This window comes from Delphinus delphis, chromosome 1 (assembly GCF_949987515.2).
Source record: "Delphinus delphis chromosome 1, mDelDel1.2, whole genome shotgun sequence".
Taxonomy (NCBI): domain Eukaryota; kingdom Metazoa; phylum Chordata; class Mammalia; order Artiodactyla; family Delphinidae; genus Delphinus; species Delphinus delphis.
Genome location: NC_082683.1, coordinates 163,572,029 through 163,596,429, shown reverse-complemented (window position 1 = coordinate 163,596,429; position 24,401 = coordinate 163,572,029). Strand labels below are relative to the sequence as shown.

General features: G+C 47.0%; 1 protein-coding gene across 2 annotated transcripts in view; it reads right to left on the bottom strand.

Moving 5' to 3' along the window:
• SUSD4 (sushi domain containing 4) overlaps positions 1-24,401 on the bottom strand; it is a 120,239-nt gene that overhangs the window by 39,740 nt on the left and 56,098 nt on the right. For both annotated transcript variants that reach the window (XM_059997928.1, XM_059997935.1), the window contains exon 3: positions 14,775-14,987. In XM_059997928.1, the coding sequence (XP_059853911.1) occupies positions 14,775-14,987 (213 nt within the window). The remainder of the gene's footprint in view (positions 1-14,774; positions 14,988-24,401) is intronic.

Sequence of the window (24,401 nt, the reverse complement as noted above, 5' to 3'; positions counted from 1 at the left end):
ATGATAAACAAATAAGAGAGTGGATAAAAGGCCCTAAGGCTGTACTACACATGTATACCTACGCACAAATCAATTGATCAGATTTAGTTGCAGAGAGCAGAGTCCTAAAGGATGGAGCAGGAAAGAGAAAGAGGAATTTTAAAGAATATGTGCCATGTGTTAGATTTACTTCTCTTTTATTTAATTAATTAATTTATTTATTTTTATAAATTTATTTATTTAATTTTGGCTGCACTGGGTCTTCATTGTTGGGCACGGGCTTTCTCTAGTTGGGCGAGCGGGGGCTACTCTTTGTTGTGGTGCGCAGGCTTCTCATTGCAGTGGCTTCTCTTGTTGCGGAGCATGGGCTCTAGGCACGTGGGTTTCAGTAGTTGTGGCACACGGACTCAGTAGTTGTGGTGCACACGCTCTAGAGAGCAGGCTCAGTAGTTGTGGCACACGGGCTTAGTTGCTCCGCAGCATGTGGAATCTTCCCAGACCAGGGCTCGAACCCGCGTCCCCTGCGTCGGCAGGCGGATTCTTAACCACTGCGCCACCAGGGAAATCCCAGATTTGTTTCCCTTTAAAATATTAGTTATACATGAAAACAAATCTGATTCCTTAAAAATGCTATGTTTCAACATCAATATGCCCCCCAAAGTGTTCCTAGGAACATGAATACATGATACTCACTCAGATTCACAATTCATATTAGCATATTAAAGGCTCTGAAAGCCTTGCTGTAAAGAATTCTACTGGACCTTGTTTAAGCCAGCACTTGTAAAGCTGTTCACTCATTCATTGAGTTATTGAGTACTTACTCTAGGCCCAGTACATTCTAGGTGCTGGGGATACAGAGAAAGTCAAGTATCTTACTCTTATGGCGTTTGCGATGAGGGAGACTGCTAACAGGCAAATTATCAGGTAAGTGAGCTAGAAAATAACAGGCAATGATCACTGCTATGATGAACACATAACGAGGTAATAGGATAGGAACTGACTTGGGCACTCCTTTAATTCGTGTAGACAGGCAAGGCGCCTCTGAGGAAATGACTTTTATTAAGCTAAGACCTAATGACAAGAAGAATCCAATCATGTGTGGACCAGGAAGAAGTTTCAGTCAGAGGGAACAGCTACTACAAAGGCCAGGAAAGAGCTCAGTGTCCTTAAAAACACAAAAGAAGATCAGGGACTTCGCTGGCGGTGCAGTGGTTAAGACTCCATGCTTCCAATGCAGGGGGTGCGGTTTCGATCCCTGGTCGGGGAAATAGGATCCCACATGCTGCACAGCATGGCCAAAAAAAAAGGCTAATCTCATGTTAAAAAAAAAAAAAAAAGAAAATCGGTGTGCCTGTAGGAAGCAAGAGGGAGACGGAAAGTCAGATCATCCAGGGTCTTGTAGATGAGGACAGGGGATCTGGTTTTATTTTAGTGTGGCGGGAGCTCCTGGAGTTTCTAATGCGTGGGCCATGACATTGTCTGTATCACGTGGGTACATGCAGTAAAGGGCTGGCCTTGCCAAAAGGGAGTTCTGGCCTTTGCCCTCAGCTCCTGGGAATTAACCTCTAAGCCCTTGGATTGCTCTACCTGAGATGATATCTTTGTTTATCTGGAGCTTAGCATAGACCAGATAGTCTATGCTAACAATGTGACTTAGGCCAGGGAACGGTGGTCCCCACAGTTATCAGCTCTACTTTTGGAAGAACTGGAGACACATAAGTGGCCAACCACGTCCACATGACCAAGCCCCAGTAAAGATGCTGGACACCAAGCCTCAGGTGAGCTTCTCTGGTTGTCAATACTCCGTGTGTTGTTTTTTTTTTTTTGCGGTACGCGGGCCTCTCACTGTTGTGGCCTCTCCCGTTGCGGAGCACAGGCTCCGTGTGCGCAGGCCCAGCGGCCATGGCTCACTGGGTCCAGCCGCTCCGCGGCATGTGGGATCTTCCCGGAGCGGGGCACGAACCCGCGTCCCCTGCATCGGCAGGCGGACTCTCAACCACTGTGCCACCCGGGAAGCCCAACTCCGTGTGTTTTGACACACGTTGTTGCTGGGAGAACAGGCACTGTGTGTACAGCTCCACTGGGAGAGAGCAACTGAAAGCACATGCCTGGCGCCTCCTAGACCCTGTGTGCCTCTCCCCTTGGATGATTTTAACCTGTGTCCTTTTGCTGTAATAAACCATAATCATGAGTATCATCAGTCCTTCTGGTGAATTACTTAACCTGAGGATGGCCTTGGGGACTTCCAAACTTGTGGCTGGAATCAGAAGTGATAGTCTTGGGGGGCCTGCTAAATTCAGATTCCTAATGCATAAAACCTCTAAGAGGAGGCCTGGAGATGTGCATTTTTAACATGCCCCTTGGGCAATTCCCACGACGTCAAAGTTGAGAACCACTGCTTGATGGATACACAAGGTGACTGACTAGATTGAAGACAGCGGTCCAAACGCAAAGGCAGGCTCACATTTAACAAGCCCCAGTCCATCCTTAGCAGCTAAGTCAGACAAATGCAGTAAAGAACAGAATCTTATGTGAGCAGCTGGGAGGCAGCTCGGCACCCAAGGCCTCTCCCTCCGCTGGCCCGACGTGGGGTTCTGAGGAGACCTGCATTGTAACAGGACCTTCAAGATGCACACTGGGGAGCCACGGTCAGCCCCAAACTGCTCAAGATAGCATGAGGGAAAATGAACTTCCTCTGGGATGGGTTTGGAAGGATGGGTTGCCCTGTAGTTTTCACAAGCAGCCCACATAATTCTGGCAAGTTTCAGTTGCAAGCTTGTGAAGAACGGCTTTCTAGGGAATCTCCATGATGGGCGTGGTGTTCGAGGTTGCTAACCATCATTTTGTGACCTTTATACACGATCTGACAAGGATCTGTACACGTGCACATGTTCTGCATTTTCGAATAATTCTGCGACTCAAAGCGACTCCATACCTCCGTGGCCCCTGTACCGAGAGGGCGAATGGCAGCGCTCACGTGACATGGGAGATGACGGGAAGCAGCTGGTAAAGGCTGCTAGGATTTGGATTCTCCCTCTGCACTTCCAGGGGGCTCAGCTGGGCAGGCTTGTGAACCCTTGTCTGAGGCGGTCCGGCCGTCATCTTGCAACAATGATAACTGATCATTTCTGTCATTTATCTTTGCTGCATCTGCCTCCAGCTGACCTGACCTTATTTCCTCTGGATTTGTTTTTCCTTTCAAGTCATGACCACATTTAAGTTAAAGAAATCTTTTCAAGAACAAAAACCCAAACTCACACTGAAGCCACAAGGGAGGGAGAGTAGGGAAGCAGTGACTTCTGTTACAAGAATCATAAATAAGTCATGACAGTGGTCCCGGAGACAGGGAGAGGCAGTGCTCTGTTCCTTCCCATCTTAGAAGATGGAAAATGAGAAGAGATTATCTTAGGGGAAGACATGCAAATACTTGCTCTTGTGGGCACAGGCTGCTGTTTCTGATAACCCATGTCCAAGGCAACAAGAAAGAAATTTTACAAGGTAGAAAATGCACACAAGAAGAAAAGGGCCCTAAATAAAACGTTTTAAAAGCATCCATCTGTTTGGGGAAGTTTCTGGAACTGGGAGACAACTCACTTTCATATAGGAGTAACTGTAAAAAAGAAGTAGGACTACCTTGCTTTTGAAAAGTGTCTGCACCCCACAGTTTCACTGAATAAAGGAGTCACCTGCCATCTTTACCGCCAGCTTTAGCTCATGAGTCAAGTTGAATTTTTTAATTCAAAATTTATAATGTAATACGACTACTTAAACTTACACTGTACCTTTTCCCCAGGAAACTCAAAGAACCTCCTTAACTTCAAATTACTCATCTTTTATAGCAATCCTGGTCAGGTCTACGGGAGTCAAAATATTTTAGTAAGTACTTAAAAATAACGCTTACTGAGTGAATTCATTTTTTTTCCTTGTTGCACTCTGCAAGGAACTGGGGCAGAGAGGGGTTCAGCATGGAGACAGAGCAGATTGGGACAGGGACAGGGACAGCTCTCCTGTGCTCAGTTTCTAAAAGTTCCCAGGGTAATTCCAGTTACTGCTGCCACCTGCACTTTTTTGTCTCAAGTGTCCTCATTGTCTGCTTGTGGCTGAAGTCTGAGCTCCCATTGCCCAGATCAACCAAAATAGAATCTCTCGGAGAAAGTTCCAGGCACTGTTATTTCTAAAAGTTCCCTGGGTGATTCTGACACGCAGCCTGGGTTGCACACCAGCAGGATGGTAGAAAGAGCACTGAACTAGGAGTCAGGGTGTGGGTCCTAATCCTGGTTTATTTGCCATGTAACGTGTGTAAGTCACTTAAACTCTACAGGCTTTAGTTTCTTTTCTTCTTCTTATTTTTTTTAATGTGGACCATTTTTAATAAAGTCTTTATTGAATTTGTTACAATATTGCTTCTGTTTTTATGTTTTGGTTTTTGGCCACAAGTCATGTGGGGTCTTAGCTCCCCGACCGGGGATTGAACTGGGGCCCACGGCATAACCACAGGACCTCCAGGGCATTCCTGGCTTTAGTTTCTTTGTTTATAAAATGACAGCAGTGGGCTTCCCTGGTGGTGCAGTGGTTGAGAGTCCGCCTGCCGATGCAGGGGACACGGGTTCGTGCCCCGGTCCGGGAAGATCCCACATGCCGCAGAGCGGCTGGGCCCGTGAGCCATGGCCGCTGAGCCTGCGCGTCCGGAGCCTGTGCTCCGCAACAGGAGAGGCCACAACAATGACAGGCCGGCGTACTGAAAAAAAAAAAAAAAAAGACAGCAGTGACATTCTCTGATTCTAAGAATTAATGATCTCCCAGAACCTCTCTTTTACACTACAGAAAATCATGTTCCCTTCCCCATTGTCAAACAATATCAGACCACATCCCCACATGAGTAGGCCTCAAACTTTTTTGCATAAGAATCTGTTGAGAGTTTTAAAAAAAATATGCAGGATCCTTGGCCTCACTCCTAACATGCTAATGCAGGGAGTCCTTGGCACACACTTTGGGAAACCGGTGCCCCGCATGAATAGGTTCTTACCGGTTTAAGCCAGATGCCACCCCCATGAGGTGTGGGTGTGGGCCCACTGTGATTATGTGTCACCTGCGCCCCCTCCCTTCCCCTGGGAAAAATCAGCTTTGGTCAGGTGAGGTGAACACACTGGAAAGCACAGACCTGGATCTGGGTACTAGCTCTGCCACTGGGATGCAGGGCTACCTATGAGACCGTGGAAAATGCAGCCTCTCCGAGCCTCCACGTTTCCTGTCTGTAAGGTAGGAGAACCTACTCCACAGGGTTGCCGTAGTAAAGAAGATAATGCGTATAAAGCATAGGTACCCAATACATATAACAGATGCCTCCTAGAGAATTCCCTGGCGGTCCAGTGGTTAGGACTCCATGCTTCCACTTCAGGGAACATAGGTTCGATCCCTAGTCAGAGAACTAAGATCCCCCATGCGGTGCAGTGCGGCCATTAAATAAATGAATAAACAAATAAATTAATTAAATAACAGATGCCTCCTAAAACACTGCAGTCTTGCTGAGAAGGGAAAACAGAGGCAATGTGAAGACCAGGAACAGGTATACGGGGGTGTTGGACGGGCCGGGTGCCCAACCCCAAGGTAGACTTTGCCGATAATGATGGGGGCGGGGCAGGTTCTGGATTGCTCTCTAGGGATCTTTCACCTTCAACTGCTGCCTCTCTGAATCCATCTTTGTCAACATCCCCAGAGTGCAGGACCCGGGACAGGCAACTCAATTCACAACGTCCTATGGAAAACTCATTCCCGATTGCTCTGACAACATCGCTAATTGTGGGCAAAGCAATGATAAAATGTGTACCAAGCTAATCAGAAGGACGGAAGGAAAGAATGCCCACGTGCGTTCCTTGTGTGTGAGTGACGAAAAATGGCTGGTGTCAACTGCACTTGGAACTCAAATGTCAGGAAAAGGAGTAAAGGGGAGGCCAGAAAAAAAAATTAGCAACTGCTGGAGGAGCTCATTGTAAGTATCTGCCGGCAAAGGTCTACCTGAGGGATGCAAAAGTCTTAACCAGACCGCCTGTCTAAAGCGGGCATCAGGCAGATGGGCTCCACCAGGCCTACAGCCAAGTGATGAAAGAAGACAGGCCAGGAAGCACCACAGGAAACAGCTGTCAGTGCGCTGGGGCCTCCCTTGCCCACCTCATGCATGAGAACCGCCTGCTTAGACTGGCAGGTAATATACATGGTAACATCTAGTGTGGGGAGCCGGTCGTCACGTGCACCGTGGCTAGCGTGTCATTGGTACCCACATCGCCCTCCTAGGCGGAGGGACCTTCCTGCTGAGAAGCACCAAGAGGCTGGATGAGGTTGCTCTGTGGGTTGCCAGGCAAAGCTCATGGGTCTCAACTCGGCCCCTGGAACTGCAGGTCCAACCAGACCATCCTGCCAGGGGCTACACTGGTCCTCCTCAAGGCGAGGAAAGCCATCTCAAGGGGGGCTATCCTTACAGGGGCGGCCCTGTTTTCTTTCTTTGTGACATCTTTGTCGGTTTTGGTGTCAGGGTGATGGTGGCCACATAGAATGAGTTTGAGAATGTTATTCCCTCTGCTACATTTTGGAAGAGTTTGAGAAAGATAGCTGTTAGCTCTTCTCTAAATGTTTGATAGAATTAGCCTATGAAGCCATCTGGTCCTGGGCTTTTGTTTGTTGGAAGATTTTTCATCACAGTCTCAATTTCAGTGCTTGTGATTGGTCTGTTTCTATTTTCTAGTTCTTCCTGGTTCAGTCTCAGAAGGTTGTGCTTCTCTGAGAATTTGACCACTTCTTCCAGGTTGTCCATTTTATTGGCATATAGTTGCTTGTAGTAATCTCTCATGATCCTTTGTATTTCTGCAGTGTCAGTTTTTACTTCTCCTTTTTCATTTCTAATTCTATTGATTTGAGTCTTCTCCCTTTTCTTGTGGATGAGTCTGGCTAATGGTTTATCAATTTTGTTTATCTTTTCAAAGAACCAACTTTTACTTTTATTGATCTTTGCTATTGTTGCCTTCATTTCTTTTTCATTTATTTCTGATATGATCTTTATGATTTCTTTCCTTCTGCTAACTTTGGGGTTTTTTTGTTCTTCTTTCTCTAATTGCTTTAGGTGTAAGGTTAGGTTGTTTATTTGAGATGTTTCTTGTTTCTTAAGGTAGGCTTGGATTGCTATAAACTTCCCTCTTAGAACTGCTTTTGCTGCATCCCATAGGTTTTGGATCATCATGTTTTCGTTGTCATTGGTCTCTAGGTATTTTTTGATTTCTTCAGTGATCTCTTGGTTATTAAGTAGTGTATTGTTTAGCCTCCATGTGTTTGTATTTTTTACAGATTTTTCCCTGTAACTGATATCTAGTCTCATAGCGTTGTGGTTGGAAAAGATACTTGATACGATTTCAATTTTCTTAAATTTATCAAGGCTTGATTTGTGACCCAAGGTATGATCTATCCTGGAGAATGTTCCATGAGCACTTGAGAAGAAAGTGTATTCTCTTGTTTTGGGATGGAATGTCCTGTAAATATCAATTAGGTCCATCTTGTTTAATGTATCATTTAAAGCTTGTGTTTCCTTATTTATTTTCATTTTTGATGATCTGTCCATTGGTGAAAATGGGGTGTTAATTCCCCTACTATGATTGTGTTAGTGCAGATTTCTCCTTTTATGGCCGTTAGCATTTGCCTTATGTATTGAGGTGCTCCTATGTTGGGTGCATAAATATTTACAATTGTTATATCTTCTTCTTGGATTGATCCCTTAACCATTATGTAGTGTCCTTCTTTGTCTCTTGTAATAGTCTTTATTTTAAAGTCTATTTTGTCTGATATGAGAATTGCTACTCCAGCTTTCTTTTGGTTTCCATTTGCATGGAATATCTTTTTCCATCCCCTCACTTTCTGTCTGTATGTGTCCCTGGGTCTAAAGTGGGTCTCTTGTAGACAGCAAATATATGGGTCTTGTTTTGTAACCATTCAGCCAAGTTTAAGTCTTTTGGTTGGAGCATTCCATTTACATTTAAGGCAATTATCCATACGTATGTTCCTATACATTTTCTTAATTGTTTTGGGTTTGTTACTGTAGGTCTTTTCCTTCTCTGTGTTTCCTGCCTGGAGAAGTTCCTTTAGCATTTGTTGTAAAGCTGGTTTGGTGGTACTGAATTCTCTTAGCTTTTGCTTCTGTAAAGGTTTTAACTTCTCTGTCAAATCTGAATGAGATCCTTGTTGGGTAGAGTAATCTTGGTTGTAGGTTTTTCCCTTTCATCACTCTAAAGATGTCCTGCCACTCCCTTCTGGCTTGCAGAGTTTCTGCTGAAAGATCAGCTGTTAACCTTATGGGGATTCCCTTGTATATTATTTGTTGTTTTTCACTTGCAGCTTTTAATATTTTTTCTTTGTATTTATTTTTTGATAGTTTGATTAACATGTGTCTTGGTGTGTTTCCCCTTGGATTTTTCCTGTATGGGACTCTCTGCGCTTCCTGGGCTTGATTAACTATTTCCTTTCCCATATTAGGGAAGCTTTCAACTATAATCTCTTCAAATATTTTCTCAGACCCTTTCTGTATTTCTTCTTCTGGGACCCCTATAATTCAAATGTTGTTGTGTTTAATGTTGTCCCAGAGGTCTCTGAGACTGTCCCCAGTTCTTTTCATTCTTTTTTCTTTATTCTGCTCTGCAGTAATTATTTCCACTATTTTATCTTCCAGGTCACTTATCCATTCTTCTGCCTCAGTTATTCTGCTACTGATTCCTTCCAGAGAACTTTTAACTTCATTTATTGTGTTGTTCATCATTGTTTGTTGGCTCTTTAGTTCTTCTAGTTCCTTGTTAAATGTTTCTTGTATTTTCTCTATTCTATTTCCAAGATTTTGGATCATCTTTACTATCATTACTCTGAATTCCTTTTCAGGTAGACTGCCTATTTCCTCTTCATTTGTTAGGTCTGGTGGGTTTTTGCCTTGCTCCTTCATCTGCTGTGTGTTTCTCTGTCTTCTCATTTTGCTTAACTTACTGTGTTTGGGGTCTCCTTTTCACAGGCTGCAGGTTCGTAGTTCCTGTTGTTTTTGGTGTCTGGCCTCAGTGGCTAAGGTTGGTTGAGTGGGTTGTGTAGGCTTCCTGGTGGGGGGGACTAGTGCCTGTGTTCTGTTGGATGAGGCTGGATCTTGTCTTTCTGGTGGGAAGGTCCACATCCACTGGTGTGTTTTGGGGTGTCTGTGGACTTATTATGATTTTAGGCAGCCTCTCTGCTAATGGGTGGGGCTGTGTTCCTGTCTTGCTAGTTGTTTGGCAGGGGGTGTCCAGCACTGTAGCTTGCTGGTCATTGAATGGAGCTGGGTCTTAGCATTGAGATGGAGATCTCTGGGAGAGCTTTTGCCATTTGATATTATGTGGAGCTGGGAGTTCTCTTGTGGACCAATGTCCTGAACTCAGTTCCCCCACCTCAGAGGCACAGGTCTGACACTTGGTCCGAGCCCCAAGACTCTGTCAGCCACATGGCTCAGAGAAAAGGGAAAAGAGAAAGAGAGAGAGTGAAAGAAAGGAAGGGAGAAAGGAAGGAAGGAAGAAAGAAAGGAAGAAAAATTAAATTAAATTAAATTAAAAAATAATTATTAAAAGTTAAAAAGTAATAGAAAAAGAAAAAAAGAAAGAAAGAAAGAGAGAAGAGTGCAACCAAACCAAAAAATAAATTCACCAAGGATAACAAGCACTACGAACTATACTAAAAAAAACGAAAAAAGAAAACAACGAACAGACAGAACCCTAGGACAAATGGTAAAAGCAAAGTTATACAGACAAAATCATACCAAGAAGCATACACTTACACACTCACAAAGAGAAAAAGGAAAAAATATATATATATATCGTTGTTCCAAAAGTCCATCACCTCTATTTTGGGATGATTCGTTGTCTATTCAATGAATAGACATATTCTATTGTCACAGATTCTATTGTGGAATCTGTGTATTCCACAGAACAGGGTACATCAAGTTGATTGTGGAGATTTAATCCACTGCTTCTGAGGCTGCTGGGAGAGATTTCCCTTTCTCTTCTGTGTTCGCACAGCTCCTGGGGTTCAGCTTTGGATTTGGCCCCACCTCTGCGTGTAGGTCGCCTGACAGGACAGGGTTAAAGGAGCCACTGCTTCGGGGGCTCTGGTTCACTCAGGCTGGGGGGGAGGGAGGGATATGGATACGGGGCGAGTCTGCCGCGGCAGAGGCCGGCGTGACGTCACATCAGCCTGAGGCGCGCCGTGTGTTCTCCCGGGGAAGTTGTCCCTGGATCCCGGGACCCTGGCAGTGGCGGGCTGCACAGGCTCCAGGGAGGGGAGGTGTGGATAGTGACCTGTGCTCGCACACAGGCTTCTTGGTGGTGGCAGCAGCAGCCTTAGCGTCTCCTGCCCGTCTCTGGGGTCCACACTGATAGCCGTGGTTCGTGCCTGTCTCTGGCTAGCTGTGGTGCACTAGCACCCTTCAGGCTGTGTTCACGCGGCCAACCCCAGTCCTCCCCCTGGAATCTGACCTCCTTAGTAGCCGGAGCCTCAGCTCCCAGCCCCGCCCACACCGGCGGATGCGCAGACAAGCCTCTCGGGCTGGTGAGCGCTGGTCGGCACCGATCCTCTGTGCGGGAATCTCTCCGCTTTGCCCTCCGCACCCCTGTGGCTGCGCTCTCCTCCGTGGCTCCGAAGCTCCCCCGAAGCTCCCCCCTCCGCTACCTGCAGTCTCCGCCCGCGAAGGGGCTTCTAGTGTGTGGAAACGTTTCCTCCACAGCTCCCTCCCAGTGGTGCAGGTCCCATCCCTATCCTTTTGTCTCTGTTTATTCTTTTCTCTTTTGCCCTACCCAGGTATGTGAGGAGGGGAGTTTCTTGCCTTTTGGGAGGTCTGAGGTCTTCTGCAGCGTTCAGTAGGTGTTCTGTAGGAGTTGTTCCACATGTAGATGTATTTCTGATGTATCTGGGGGGAGGAAGGTGATCTCCACATCTTACTCTTCCACCACCTTGAAGATCTCCCCTCAAATGAATTTATGCAAAGTCAATCTGACTTTACCTATACTTTTTCTTATGAAGTGTGGGAAAGGGATGTATTAGCAGGGAAAGTGCCCCCCAGTAGACTAGTTGAGTGATTTTGGAAAGGAAGAGGCCCCGATGGTGGCTGTCCCCCTGGCCTTTAGTCACTGTACTTAGTATGTCAGCAGTCCTGTGCCCCCAGGCCATATTTTCAGTCCTTTGCCAACTCCATGGTACCCTCTCCAGCATACTGGTCACCTCCCCTGCTCCCTGGACCATAAAGTATCCTTACCCCTGCTCAGGGATGTGCAGGCTCTCTAGTCTTACAGAAGCAGCTTTGACAAGCACAGATGTTTCTTAGGCTGGAGGCTTTGGGTGCCAGGAAAATAATTCCTTGCCTATATTATCAGTTCTGTAAGTCCAAACTTCTGTAAGTGAGCTTGCCTGGAATAAACCATTTAGATTGGAGTAAAAGGAGAGAAGGGAGATGGCTGGTATGTGTGGCAGGGTGAAGTGGAGAATAAAAGAGAGGGAATCTGTGTGAATGCACAAGAAAATATTTGCTTTAATACCACCTTGCTTCTGTAGAGCACTTTACTGTTATAAAGCATTTTAATGCATATGAACTTATTTTTAAAAATCTGTATCTCAGGCAGAACTGGCTGACAAGGGAAGACTGGAAGAAGTCGAGGCAACAGTGACAAGACCTGGGCTAGAACAGATGTGTCCCTAAATCACCATTTAAGTCTGGGAAGACTCTTAACTTCTCTGAGACTCAGTTTCCCTACTGATCAAACAAAAACTAAATTAGAACGAGGGCTTGGATTATCTAATTTCTAGAGTCCCTTCGACTCTGAACGTCGATGATGCCATTTGTTATAACAATGTGTTGTTGCGTAACTGATTACAGTAGGGCTTTTGTGACACCAAGAGGAAAGTCAGACTTAATCTTGTAGAGGAAAAATGCTGGCTTAGAATGAGTTACAGATCTGCTGCTTACCCATCAGTTGTGTGACTTTGACAAAGCGAGTAACTTCTCTGAGCCTCAGTTTCCTAATCAGGAAATGAGGACAATAAGACTTGTCTTGTAGGGCAGTTGTACTTGTTAAATGAGATAGTGAATCTGAATGTACTTTTAAACTCTAATGACCTAAAAAATGTGATAATTTATTGTTATCACTATCACCAGCATGCAGAAAAATCCATTAGCCCTCTAAGAATTACATAACAGGGCTTCCCCGGTGGCACAGTGGTTAAGAATCCACCTGCTAATGCAGGGGACACGGGTTCAAGCCCTGGTCCGGGAAGATCCCACATGCCGTGGAGCAACTAAGCCCGTGCACCACAACTACTAAGCCTGCGCTCTAGAGCCCGCATGCCACAACTACTGAGCCTGCATGCCACAACTGCTGAAGCCCGTGCACCTAGAGCCCGTGCTCTGCAACAAGAGAAGCCACCTCAACGAGAAGCCCGTGCACCGCAACAAAGAGTAGTCCCTGCTCTCAGCAACTAGAGAAAACCCGTGTGGAGCAGCGAAGACCCAATGCAGCCAAAAATTAAATAAATGAATAAATAAATAAATTTTTTAAAAAAAGAATTACCTAACAACAGAAACAAATGAATTGAGCAGCCCTTACTATTAGCCCAGCATAAGTCCTAACCAGGGAGTAAAGGCCATTCGCAACTCCAGGGAAAAATAGTTTAGCTTCTTCCCTGCTTTACGACATCCATGGAGTTGACTTCTGTGTGCCCCTCGCCCCTGCAAGCCACATACAGAAGGCTTAGGCTGCTAACAGTGATGATTTTCTCCACTGTGAGGGCAACGAAAGTGATCTCCTTATACAGATCTTTCAAAGACCAACAAAGATCACCATTTATATTAAAAATAATTAATTATACCGTCGTACTTAGAAAGGCAATACCTGTTCTTCCAAACTCTGTAAAATGACGATGAGAGCACAACATCGTGACTGGAAATGAGGAATCTCGGTACGTTCTTTGGAAGCACCTGGTCTTATTTTAAGTTGCCTAATAAAAGAACTGACACTCCACTGCCATCCCCAGGTACACAGCCCCTCCCAGCACATTTGGGGCTAAGTGTTCAGAATTATGCACGCAGACCTATATAATAGAAGCCTCTAGTCCAAGGTGATTTTTCACTCCCTTTCTTGGAATTACTATGTATTACATTGTTATGTACAAGGTTGGAAAGAAGCTCATCTAAAAAGGGATAAACTTTTTTTTTTTTCCCAGGATGACCAAGTAACAGAGGGCCTTCATCTCTGGGCAATATTCAGGAAGCCTGTTGTTTTCTTTGTTCTCTGATGTTTTTGAGCTTGTCTGGGTTTTAAGCACTGGGTATCCTAGGCCACGGGTTTTAGCAGGAAAGTCTTTACATGCAAATTAAATAAGCTTTTTTTTTAAATTGAAGTAGAGTTGATTTACAGTGTTGCGTTAGTTTCCAGTGTACAGCAAAGTGATTGTTATATATATTCTTTTTCAGATTCTTTTCCATTATAGGTTATTATAAGATGTTGAATATGGTTCCCTGTGCTATACAGGTCCTTGTTGTCTATCTATCTTATATAGTAAATGAACTTTTAATTAATAGAATCTTACAGAAATCACAGCTTGCATGGACTGCATGTAAGAGGAAAACTAAATTTACTTTTAAAAACCTTAATTCTTTATATAATTTTGGCTTTTTAAAAAATACCTTGAAAATAAAAGCAAAGGTAGCAAGTACTTTAAGGGTAAGACACCACCTTACCCATCCTTGATAATTTCCAAAAGGAGGAGCATAATAGATGTTTGATCAATGCCTGCCAAATTAAATTACTTTAAAAGTTTCATAAAGAAGATACACACTAAATCAGAATAAGAGTTTACATAGCATTATTATAAAAGCTCCAACCCCAAATAAAATCAATAATGGTGTTAAGAGAAAGTGAAACTCTCTTCTAATGAACTTGATGAGATATCAGTTCTGTGCCTCACGGAAATTTGGGGCTAGAATTAATTCTTAATTCATGCCTATTCCTACTTCAACCTTGCTGATCATCAGAGATATATAATCAACAACTGGCATTCCAATTAGTTAAACTCAATGCATTCTTTTAAACTCTAAAAGTATCTCTATAGCGTGAAAACAAACAAGCAAAAAAATATATATATATACATATATAAAGTTGTTGCAACCAATAGACTTAGGGATAATTGCTAGGAGTAAGTGAATATCTTGTCACGACCAATAAATTTAGGGATACTTGCTAGAAGTAAATGTCTACCTTGTCAATCTACCATTGTTTGCCACAGTTCTTTCTTTCCTTAATTGAATCATGTCTAACGCAGAACTGATAAGTAGTAATTGATTTAATTCTCTGAGTAACATGCATCTTCTGTATCATTATATACAGTTTTGGCCCAATATATTCACTGCACTTTTTATTGAGTAACATGGAAATGAATGCTGAGTTGGCAGCCCAATAATAAATGGCCCTCATGTTATCTGAGTTGCTCTCTTGCATTGACAAAAATGGTGATAAATTGGGTTGTAATTGAGAAAGAAAAGGAAGACGATTACTCCTGATGCTGAGATGCATTTATCCCCTGCCCCAGCCCTTGCTGAACACGTGTGCTCCTCCATCAGCCTGCAAGATCAGCCCTGAAACAGAAAGCAGCCCAGGGTACCGCCCCGTCTGGCACACAGGCTCATACCCCTGCAGCCACAAGCTTGACCACGTGAGTGGCTTCCATGGGATGGGGGTAGGGGGTGGAGGAGAGCACTTTACCTTCCTGCACACAGACGGGTTTATCACTTGGGATCCAGCCTAGGGTTCCGTTCAGATGTTTCATACACAGTCTCTTTGTAGAGCCCTTCAGCTTGAATCCATCTTGGCAGTGAAATCGGGTGACGGAGCTTTCAAAGAAAACCCCTCCGCTGGGCGTCCTGAAGCCATTCTCAGGGACGCCTGGGTCAGCACACACCTGAAGGTCATCGAACCCTACATGGACAGAGAGAAGAAAAGGTGCCTCTGAATATATTCTTCGGATGCTGAAGGTTTCCCATGATAAATGGCAGACACTGTATTCTTTCCGATGCTATGGGCCACCCAACTCCACCAATAAAAAAGCCAAGAAAATAAACACTCTAGTGCACATTTCACACTGCTCTTTGCTCTTTGCTTAGAAAAGCGCTCATTAGTAATTTCAGTTCCACGGCAAGTTAGCCCTTCAAAGAGTTTCTAGGAGTAGCAGATGAGGAAAAGTAAACAACAAAAGGAATACAAAATGGTAATGTCGAGACTGAAGTACAAAATGCAGAAGGGAGCGGAGGAGGGAGAGGTAGTCAGGAAAGGGGGAGGTGGAATCCGAGCCTGGCTTTGAAGGACGGGTAAGACTTCAAGGACAGAACCAACTTCGTGAAGGGGGACACAGGGGAATGGCTTGCGCAATGGCCGGGCTGGGAGACCGCGGGCGTGTCTGCAGAGCAAGCAGGTGGCTGAGAGCGATACAGGGTTTGCAGAAGAGGCAGGTTGGCGATGCCCACCTCCCCTGCCCCCTGCCCTCGCCCCCATCAGCCAGGCCTGGTCTACATATCTCCTCCTCCGGGAGGCCTTCCTTAACCCCACTCTCCCTGTCCCCCCAGCCCCCCCCAATTCGTTCCACCACTGTAACGTGAACACAGCCCTGTACTGAATCATTTGGAGAATGATCGCCTCTCATTCTGGGTTATGAGCCCCTCGAGGACAGGTTTTGAGACTTCTTCACTCTTGTGAAACCTATCACAGCTCCGCCTAGAAAGTGCTCCATAAATGTTTGATGAGTGAATAAACAGAGTTGGAAAAGGGAGAGGGAGACATACTGGGGTGACCCTAGAAAGCCAGGCTGAGCGAGGAGGCCAGTGTGGGGCCATGGAGCTGGGCAGTGGGGACGAGGAGGCCGACAGGACAGCAGCCTGAGGGACTAAGTGGAGGAGAAAGGGCCCAGGGTGTGGCTAGGAGACCCAGACAATGGTGCAATCAGACGTGGTGGGCCTGAGAGCACAGGAAAGTGCTGGAAGCAGCAGGGAGGGCCCCAGAGTGGGAGACATCCCGGTTCCAGGGGCCCCTTGTCAACTGACTGGATGTCGGGGTGGGGGAGACAGCCAGACGGCTGGGACGAAGGCCCGACTCTGGCCTCAATGAGGAGGAGAGGGCTGGGGTCACGGCCCGCACTGAGAGCTTCGGACAAAGACATGACTGGGACCAGATTTGCATTTTTGAACGATCTTTTGTGTAGCCACACGGAGCTCATGGATGTCACGAGCTCGTTGGGGGACCCCAAGGATAAGGAATGGGTCGTCTATGTGCACAGTGCTCCAACGTACCCTCCAAGGAAAGCAATGTAGGCGACAGAGAGCCCCAAACTTCTGCGCACTACGAAGGCCTTCTACTCCATTTTCTGACAAAATCAACCAACAAATCCTTCCTGAGAAGGTACCCAGAATAACTATGCATGATTCCTTCCAGATGCGGGTTGGTGTGCCCGTCCACCCCCGCCCCCAGCGCAGCTGCTGGTGCCAGGTCAAGACGTGGCAGAGGGACAGGAATAGCCTGGGCCGTCTTAGAAAATCTCAGCCCAGACCGACAGGCAGTATCACCAGGGCTCTTGGAGGACTTACGTGGTTTCCAGGCGATGCCCAGATGTCAGACTCATGAGACATCTGATCCTCTGTAACACACTGGGCTTGCAAAACGTCCTCAGCTGGTAGGTGATTCCCTGACCCCAACTTCCATGGGCTCATGAAGGGCTCACTTGCTGTCCTCCCCAACTGACCTCAAGACCCTGGACATTCTGCCAGCACCGCTGTGCTGAAAGCCACAAGACACAGCACAGTAGGCACCGCGGCAGCACCGGGTCCAGCAGTCATAATGTGCTCTCTCTGCCGAGGGCATGCGGCAGTGGACCAAGTGAAAAGTCAAGGAGGAAAGCAGGGAAGTGGAGAGCGTCCACATCTGACTCTACTACATCTTTAAGTGGGAGCAGGTCTGATACTTTATCAAACAGAAGACGCTTTGACAAAGGACACCATCTAGCCTCTCAGCCCCCCTGACACGCAGCCGCAGCTCTGCCCCGCTGTGAGCACCCTGACAGTGGAGGCTGTTTTCCAGCCCCTTGGAGGGTGATTAATACCCATCTGGGGGGAGGGCAATAAAGTACTAGCAGGATGGCTTCATGTCTTCGTTTCAAAGGAAAGCACTGTAAATTGTCAAGTGCTTCCTAAGTGATGAAGGTCAATGATTTCCTTCTGAGTCTGGCCATCTCAGGGTGGGTCCTTTAAACGTACACCCATTATGGTATTGAGGGGGCAACTAGCAGCAACGGAATTCGTGATTCCATGCCAGCCCAGAAAGCCCAGAAGCATAAACATACAGAAACATGAATGGTCTGGACGCTTTCTGGCAGTCTGCGAGTGAAAGTCACTCTGACACACAGAGGCCGTGTCAGTCACTGGGCGGCCACAGAAGGGCAAGCCGAGGGTAAGAGGAGGGGACGGCCCTCTGGAAGGTCTGGGGCTGACTGCTCACAGCTAGGCAGACACCCGCCAGCCAGAGGGAGGAAGGGCACTGGGGGGGTGCAGGTCACAAGGCATGGAGATGGGAAGCCGCTGAGCACATTTCAGGGAAGAGGTCGTTCTGCCAGGCTGGGGGCAGGGTGACCGCCATAGGTGGAGCCCTGGGGTGGAGGGTGGCGAAGGGAGGGCAGGAGACGGCGACAGCAGATCCCGAAGGCTGAATGTGTTCGCTAAGGGTCTGGACTTAATGAGGAGGTATGGGGTAGGGGCATGCCATGTACTGAGAGCTTCGAACAAAGACACGACTGGGATCAGATTCGTTTTGTTGAATGATCTTTCCTGTACTCGCAAGGGGGACGGACTCATCTAGACCAAGCAGGAGGCAGGAAGCTCATCGGAAGTGTCTCCAGGCCACCAGCTGCACCGAAGGAGCAGCGGGGCAGCTTTGTAAAAGGACGTTCACGGATCCAGGCTCTCTCTGGCTGGGCTGGGACCCAGAAGTCTTGAGTTTTAGAAAGTTCTCTCAATGACTCTTAGGCAGCTAGGCCCGCACCTGCCCAAGGGAGGACCGGCATCTGAGAACTGTGGGACCTCAGGGCTCGTGCCAGAACTGGGTGGGAAACGAGGAGTCAGAACCAAGGCGGGCGCAATGGAACAGAAATAGGGCCACATGAGACACTAAGGACACAGAATCACAAAACCTGTGACCAACTGGATGGAGGACGGCGTTAGGGGAATGAATTAAAAGAGAGGCATCTAGGATAACGCCCACGTTCTGATGTCGATGACGGCGTAGACAGCGGGGCCGTGCACTCAGACTGAAAGGACAAGGTGAAGACAGCAATGATATGTCTGGTGGGGGGCCGGGCAGTTTGAGTTCTTGGTGGAGGGGGGACACCCAGGCAGAGATGTCTAGTGATGAGCTGGAGGCCGAGTCTGAAGCTCCATGGTGCCCTGGGCTGGTGCGGGCATGGGCGGGTGCACTGTCCCGGGAACGAGCACAGCGTGAGCGGAGAGACAGCCAAGGCACCCACAAAGGACACTGGGAACACAGGGCCGCGGAGAAGGAAGACCTGACTGTGTCATGGGAGCAAGGGAAAGGGGTTCAGGAAGGAAGGAGCGGGCGGCAGTGTCAGCTAAGATCCACTAGGCCAAGTCTGAGAAGCATCCAGTGGCTGGGGGCGGGGAGCGATGGGACCAGTGCCCAGGCAGCTTCAGGGACAAGGAAGAACTATCCCTGGGGGAGGACGCCTGCCTGCTGACGTTTAGCGGGGGGCAGTGAGAGTAAGCATGGGCTTCTCTTTCCAGATGCTTAGTGTGAACAAAAGAACACAGCTTGGGAGTTATCCCTGGATTAGGGTCAAGGGAGGGGTTTGATTGTTGTAATAAAATTACAAGATGAAGGAGATTTGAATATGTCTCTACACAGCAGGGAGAAACAAAGATTGCAGATGACGGGGAGCAAAGGGGAGGCAAGAGGGGTAAGTTCCCTGCACCTGGATGTGGGCAGGGAGGGGACCAAACCCTGGAGGAGGGATTGCCCTCCACTGGGGCAGGAAGGGGAGTTATGCCAGAACCTCCATGAGGGAAGCATGTGCCCCATAACGTGCTCATCCTCCAGGACTCAGCTTAAACAGCGCCTCCCCCTGGGAGCCTTCTTCCTCCCTTCAGGCACCTGGGCTGACCTCTCTCAGCCAGCCCCTCACCCTGTCATTGCTGGTCTGCTTAGCTGTCTCTCCCACTGGGCTGTGAACTCCTGGAGGGGGAGATGGGGTCCTATACTTCACTTCCTCCTATAGTGAGTGTGAGCATTCCACAAGTGCTGCTAGTGAGGGATTGGTGGGTGGATAGATGGATGGATAGATGGGTGATGGATACAGGATAGGTGGGTGGATAGAAAATAGGTGGGTAGATAGATGGATGGGTGGACAGGAGATGAATGGATGGATGGATGGATAGATGATGAGGATAGGTGGGTGGATGGTTGGATGGCTGGATGGATGAATAGAAGATGAATGGATGGAGGGTGGGTGGGTGGATGGATGGAGGGTGGATGGATGGATGGAGGGTGGATGGATGGATGGAGTCACATGCTCTGCTGCACTCATCAGGCAAAGATCCCCACCCCATCCCACCAAACAGTCACACCTATCACTCTGATAGTCCCAGAAGCTTATGTATTCCATAGACAAGGGAGGTGTGTCTTCTCTCCCCCAGCACAGACACACTCTCTCCTAACACCCTCTCACCTTCCTCTCGTCTCCCAGCCTAAGTAGACTGCATTCCTTAGATTTTTATACCCTTCTTCCAATCCACATCCTCAGACACCTCAGCCTTCCTCCTCCGTCTCCACTGTAGGGCCCAAGGTAGGTTTACGCAAAGGATTTGCCTGAGACATCTGTGCCTCCCCCACCACCACACACACGCTTTGGGCTGGTCACCCCCTGCTCACAAATGAGCCATGCGGACTGCTAAGTCCTAGGCACTGACCCCTCGACTTGTCCCACCACCCTACCACCGTGCCCCGGGCCACAGAGCTGTTCTCCCTCAGAGAAGGACAGATCATTCAAGTGAGAGCTGAAGATGCAGCCCCGAATCCACCAGAAAAACGACTCCTGCTCTAATAAATAAATGATGAGAGCGTCGTGGAAATGATGACGGGAGAGCAGCAGAATTTCCCAATGAATCTGACTCGGTACTCTTTCTTTCTTTATTCCTTCCTTTTAAAAAGAGCATTTCCATCCACTTTCTCTGCTTCCATGTCACCACTGCTAGCCTCCGGCTCTGTTCCCATGCCTGGGACAGTGCTGATGATCAGGGTGCTGTGGGCCGTGGGATCCAGCCCTCGGCATGGAAGAGGGAAATAAGAACAAGTGGTAAAAAGAGAGCAATCAGAAAATGGGATGGTATAAGAAGGAAATATGCTTCATTTTGGACAACTAATCCCATGGAGCAAGATAGTAATTTTCTAGGACTTGCCACGTCTTCAGACTCCACTTTTCAAATCACCCCTGAGCGGATCAGTTCCCAGCCCAGGTCATTCTTCTGTAGAGCTGTTCTCTTAATGCCTTTCTGAAATGTTGACGATCAGCCCCATCAGATCACACATCCATTGGGGGGGGGGGGCTGCTTTAGGGATTAGGGAAGAGGAGTGGAAAATAACCACTCAAATCATCTTATCCCAGGAACCATACTCCTAAGGTCCCCATCACTTTCACCCCATTCTTCAAATTCTATGTATGCTTTGGAGCTAAGTAGCCACGGCATGGAGAAAAAAGTTCACAGCATGACTTCCAATATGTTTCTTTGTGGGGGAGTGGGAGGAAAAGGGAATATTCCATTTTCATACGTGCCTGGAAGCAGCATCTCCTAGCAGTTGCTTCTAAATTCAATTCAGAGTGCAACACCTATCTACAAGAGACCGTCTTTGTGATGGTTCATTTTATATGTCCACTTGACTAGGCCAGGGGATGCCCAGATAGTTCATCAAACATTTATTCTGGCTGTGTCTCTGAGGGTGTTTCTGGATGAGACTGGCTTTGAGTGGGTAGACTGAGTAAAGCAGATTGCCCTCCCTTACGTGGGTGGGCCTCACCCAATCAGTTGATGGTCTGAAGATAAAAGGGAGAGTAGAAAGAATTCTTGCTCTCTCCTGACTGTCTTCAAGCTGGCGCATCAATCTTCTCCTGCCATCAGACTCAGACTGAGACTGGAACTTACACCATGGGCTCTCCCGGTTCTCAGGCCTGCGGATTCAGACCGGAACTTACACCCTCGGCTCTCCTGAGTCTCCAGGTTGCCAACTGCAGATCTTGGACTTCCCAGCCTCTATAACTGCATTAGCCAAGTCCTTATAGTGCATGCATGGGATCTATCTCCTATGGGCTCTGTTTTCTCTGGAGAACCCAGACTAAGACAGTCTTCCTAAAGGTACTCGTGCACTTTACAAACAAGAGGAACACGGATGCTGACTGTCCCCACACTCCAGAGGATGATATTTCTCTCTGGACCCCTGAGTTCAGGTAAGCAGCCCATTGAGGCAGTCGGGTCACAGTGGCAGGGGCGGGGGCAGCGCCTGGGGCCTGGGGTCTGAACGGCATGCTGTAGAGTCCCGGCCTGAGGTGCCCTCCGGTGCTTTCTCAGCCTGTGTCACACTCTTGAGTCCTGGCGTCTCCATTACTGGCACTGATTTTCCTGCTTACTGTTTGTGAGCCCAGGAACAAGTCACAGGTAGGACTGTAATTTGAACTTGCTCTCGGTGGGATTGAGAGAATCCCCGTCTTCACACACAAAGAAACGCATCCGGCCTCAATCTCATTACGAAGTCTTGACACTTCTGATTCGGATACTTCTGAGTCTGCTGAAACCTACCGGACAGTTTTACTGTGAGCAACGGAAGTCTTTGAAAAGAATCGTAAAAATGAAAGAGGTGTGAAAAGCAATCTTTTGGCTTATTATAACTGAAAAGTCATATCCTAGAAAGGAAGAGTGTATCAAATGTAGCCAAATCAATTCAAACTAGGACCGGGCTTCCGTCTCCCTGTAAACTGCTATATGAGTCTTTGGGGGAAGAAACAGAATAGAGACACAGAAATTGATTTTTTATGCATTTACTTAGTGAGAAGGTCCTTCTCCTGTCGTATTTCACATTTGTGAATGACTCGAATCTTCATGAATCCTAAACTCTGTGAGGGCAAGAATACTCGTAAATGTTTTTGAGTCCCTGTATCAGTTAAAACAGGACGGAGCCAATAGCAACGGTGAAACAGTTAATGATTCAATAGGATGTAAATCCTCGTGGTTCCCCCCAAAGCTGACACCTCCCAGCACACCGTCTCAGAATGAAGAGGCTGGGGAACCTTTATGGTCCCCCAAAACATTCAAGAATCCAGGCAGTCAGCCACCAGACAGCTATTGACCACAACAGGGATCTGAAGAGCATTTCTGGTGATGAAAAATGCTCTTGAGGAGATCACGATCTAACCTCAGATATCAGTTTCATGAAACAGAATTAGTCCTGGTGAGTGGAGAGCCTATTGCCCTCGACAGCAAAAGAATAAATGGAGAAGGATGTAGTAAGCTTGAGGAAGTCCCTCTTGGCCACGTAAGGGCTTTTCCCCCATTAGATGTGAACATTCCAATTCCAGCTGCCTTGGGCTAAAATCTGTCTTTTTCTCATCACCGGCAACGCAGACCAAGTTTCTTTTAAACCACCTAACTAGTAAAATATTACTGGGCTTCAAAAAGCATTTATACCAGGAAGGGAATGCTTCTGCCGCATTAGAGAAAAATCTTCAGAAAAACCTATTCTTAAAGATTCTGAAAGTTTAATTATCTGGGCTTGCTGAATTACAAGCTAAAATGCATTGGGAAGGTCCTGAGGATCTGTTGATGAGGGGACCCTCTGACCGTCTCTTTACTGCCAACACACACCTCACCTTGATCTCCCTCACCGTCTCAAGAATCCCTTGCTCTTAGAACTACTTTAATTCATTTATTAAACGAACACATGTATTGATAGCCTGCCTTATTCCAGAAACTGTGTGAGCTGGTGCTGTATCTGTAACAAGGCATCAGCAACAAAAAGAAGAAGAAGATAGAGGCAATACTACAGAAATCGTATTAGGCAAAATCTATTCAGCAAATAGATCAATTCTCTAACATCAGTATTTTCAAACACAGAGCTCCTGTGTATCAGGTCGGCTATAGGTGACCTGATAACATAGAACTACCTGATGTGCCAGAAGTTTCCGGCCACCTGGCGGCCAACTGCACTTTGGGGCTGGTCCATTCTCTGCCTGTCAGCCCATCAGAGGCTCCTGACATCCCTTCAAGGTGTTGCCACACTGGAGTTGAATATCAATGGGTGTTCCTTCTGAGCCTGAGATCCTAGAGAAGTTCTACATATTCTGGAGGTCCGTCCTGAGCCAAGGTCGGGCTCAAACAATTAGAGGATCCCCCCCGCCCCGCCAGTGCTAGATAGTTTAGGGGCTGCCAAACATCTTCCAGGAAATGCTAGGAGGACTGAGTAACCCGGGCCCCAAGGCTGCTGGAATGCCTCAACTCTTATGGAGATCAAGGAGCTGGTAGGCCCCTCCCAAGTGAACCCACCAGGAGGAGGGAAGCCAGAGTGGGCCACGGAAGACCCTTGCTGGGATAAGAGGAGGCCCCAGAGTCAGAATGCGGTAGAAACAGCAAGTTAACAATTTAACACTGTGGAAATTACAATTAAAATCAATGTGAAAATGTAATTTGCTTTATAAAGATTCATTAACACATATCTCCCTAACAAGATCATTAGTCAGTGTTTCTTGACCTCCTCTGTCCCAGTCTAAATCATCTCCATGTTTGGCAAAATTTCAGCTTTTTGTTTTTAAAAAGAAAAAGAAGGAAGGGGAGAGGGCACTTACTAAAACAGAGATGGGGAAAGGAAAATATAATCTGTGTATACACTCACTCAACAAACAGTGCTGGGCGCTGGGGGAAGGAGCCAAGGGCACTCACTCAGCAGGTGGCATGAACTGGGACTTCCTGCAGAGCCAGCCTGCATCTAGGACCTTGAGTTTTTGATCTACAAGCTGTGGCCTTGCAGTAGGTCACGAAATCAATTTTAAGGGTCACAGCCAGCACTTTTTAGAAATGAAAGAGAAAGGAGAAGTCAGAGTGCATCCTCCACGGTAAGCGTGAGTACTGTTTTGTGTGGTTTTATTAGTTCTGCTTGTGCACACATGCTGGTCTGCAATGGGAAATATATTTCTTTCAGTGGTTCACAGTCAAAAAGGTTTGAAAAACACTGCTTTAAATATACTCCACCTTGTCGTTCCACGGGATAACATACATTTACTTCAAATAACGTAGTGGG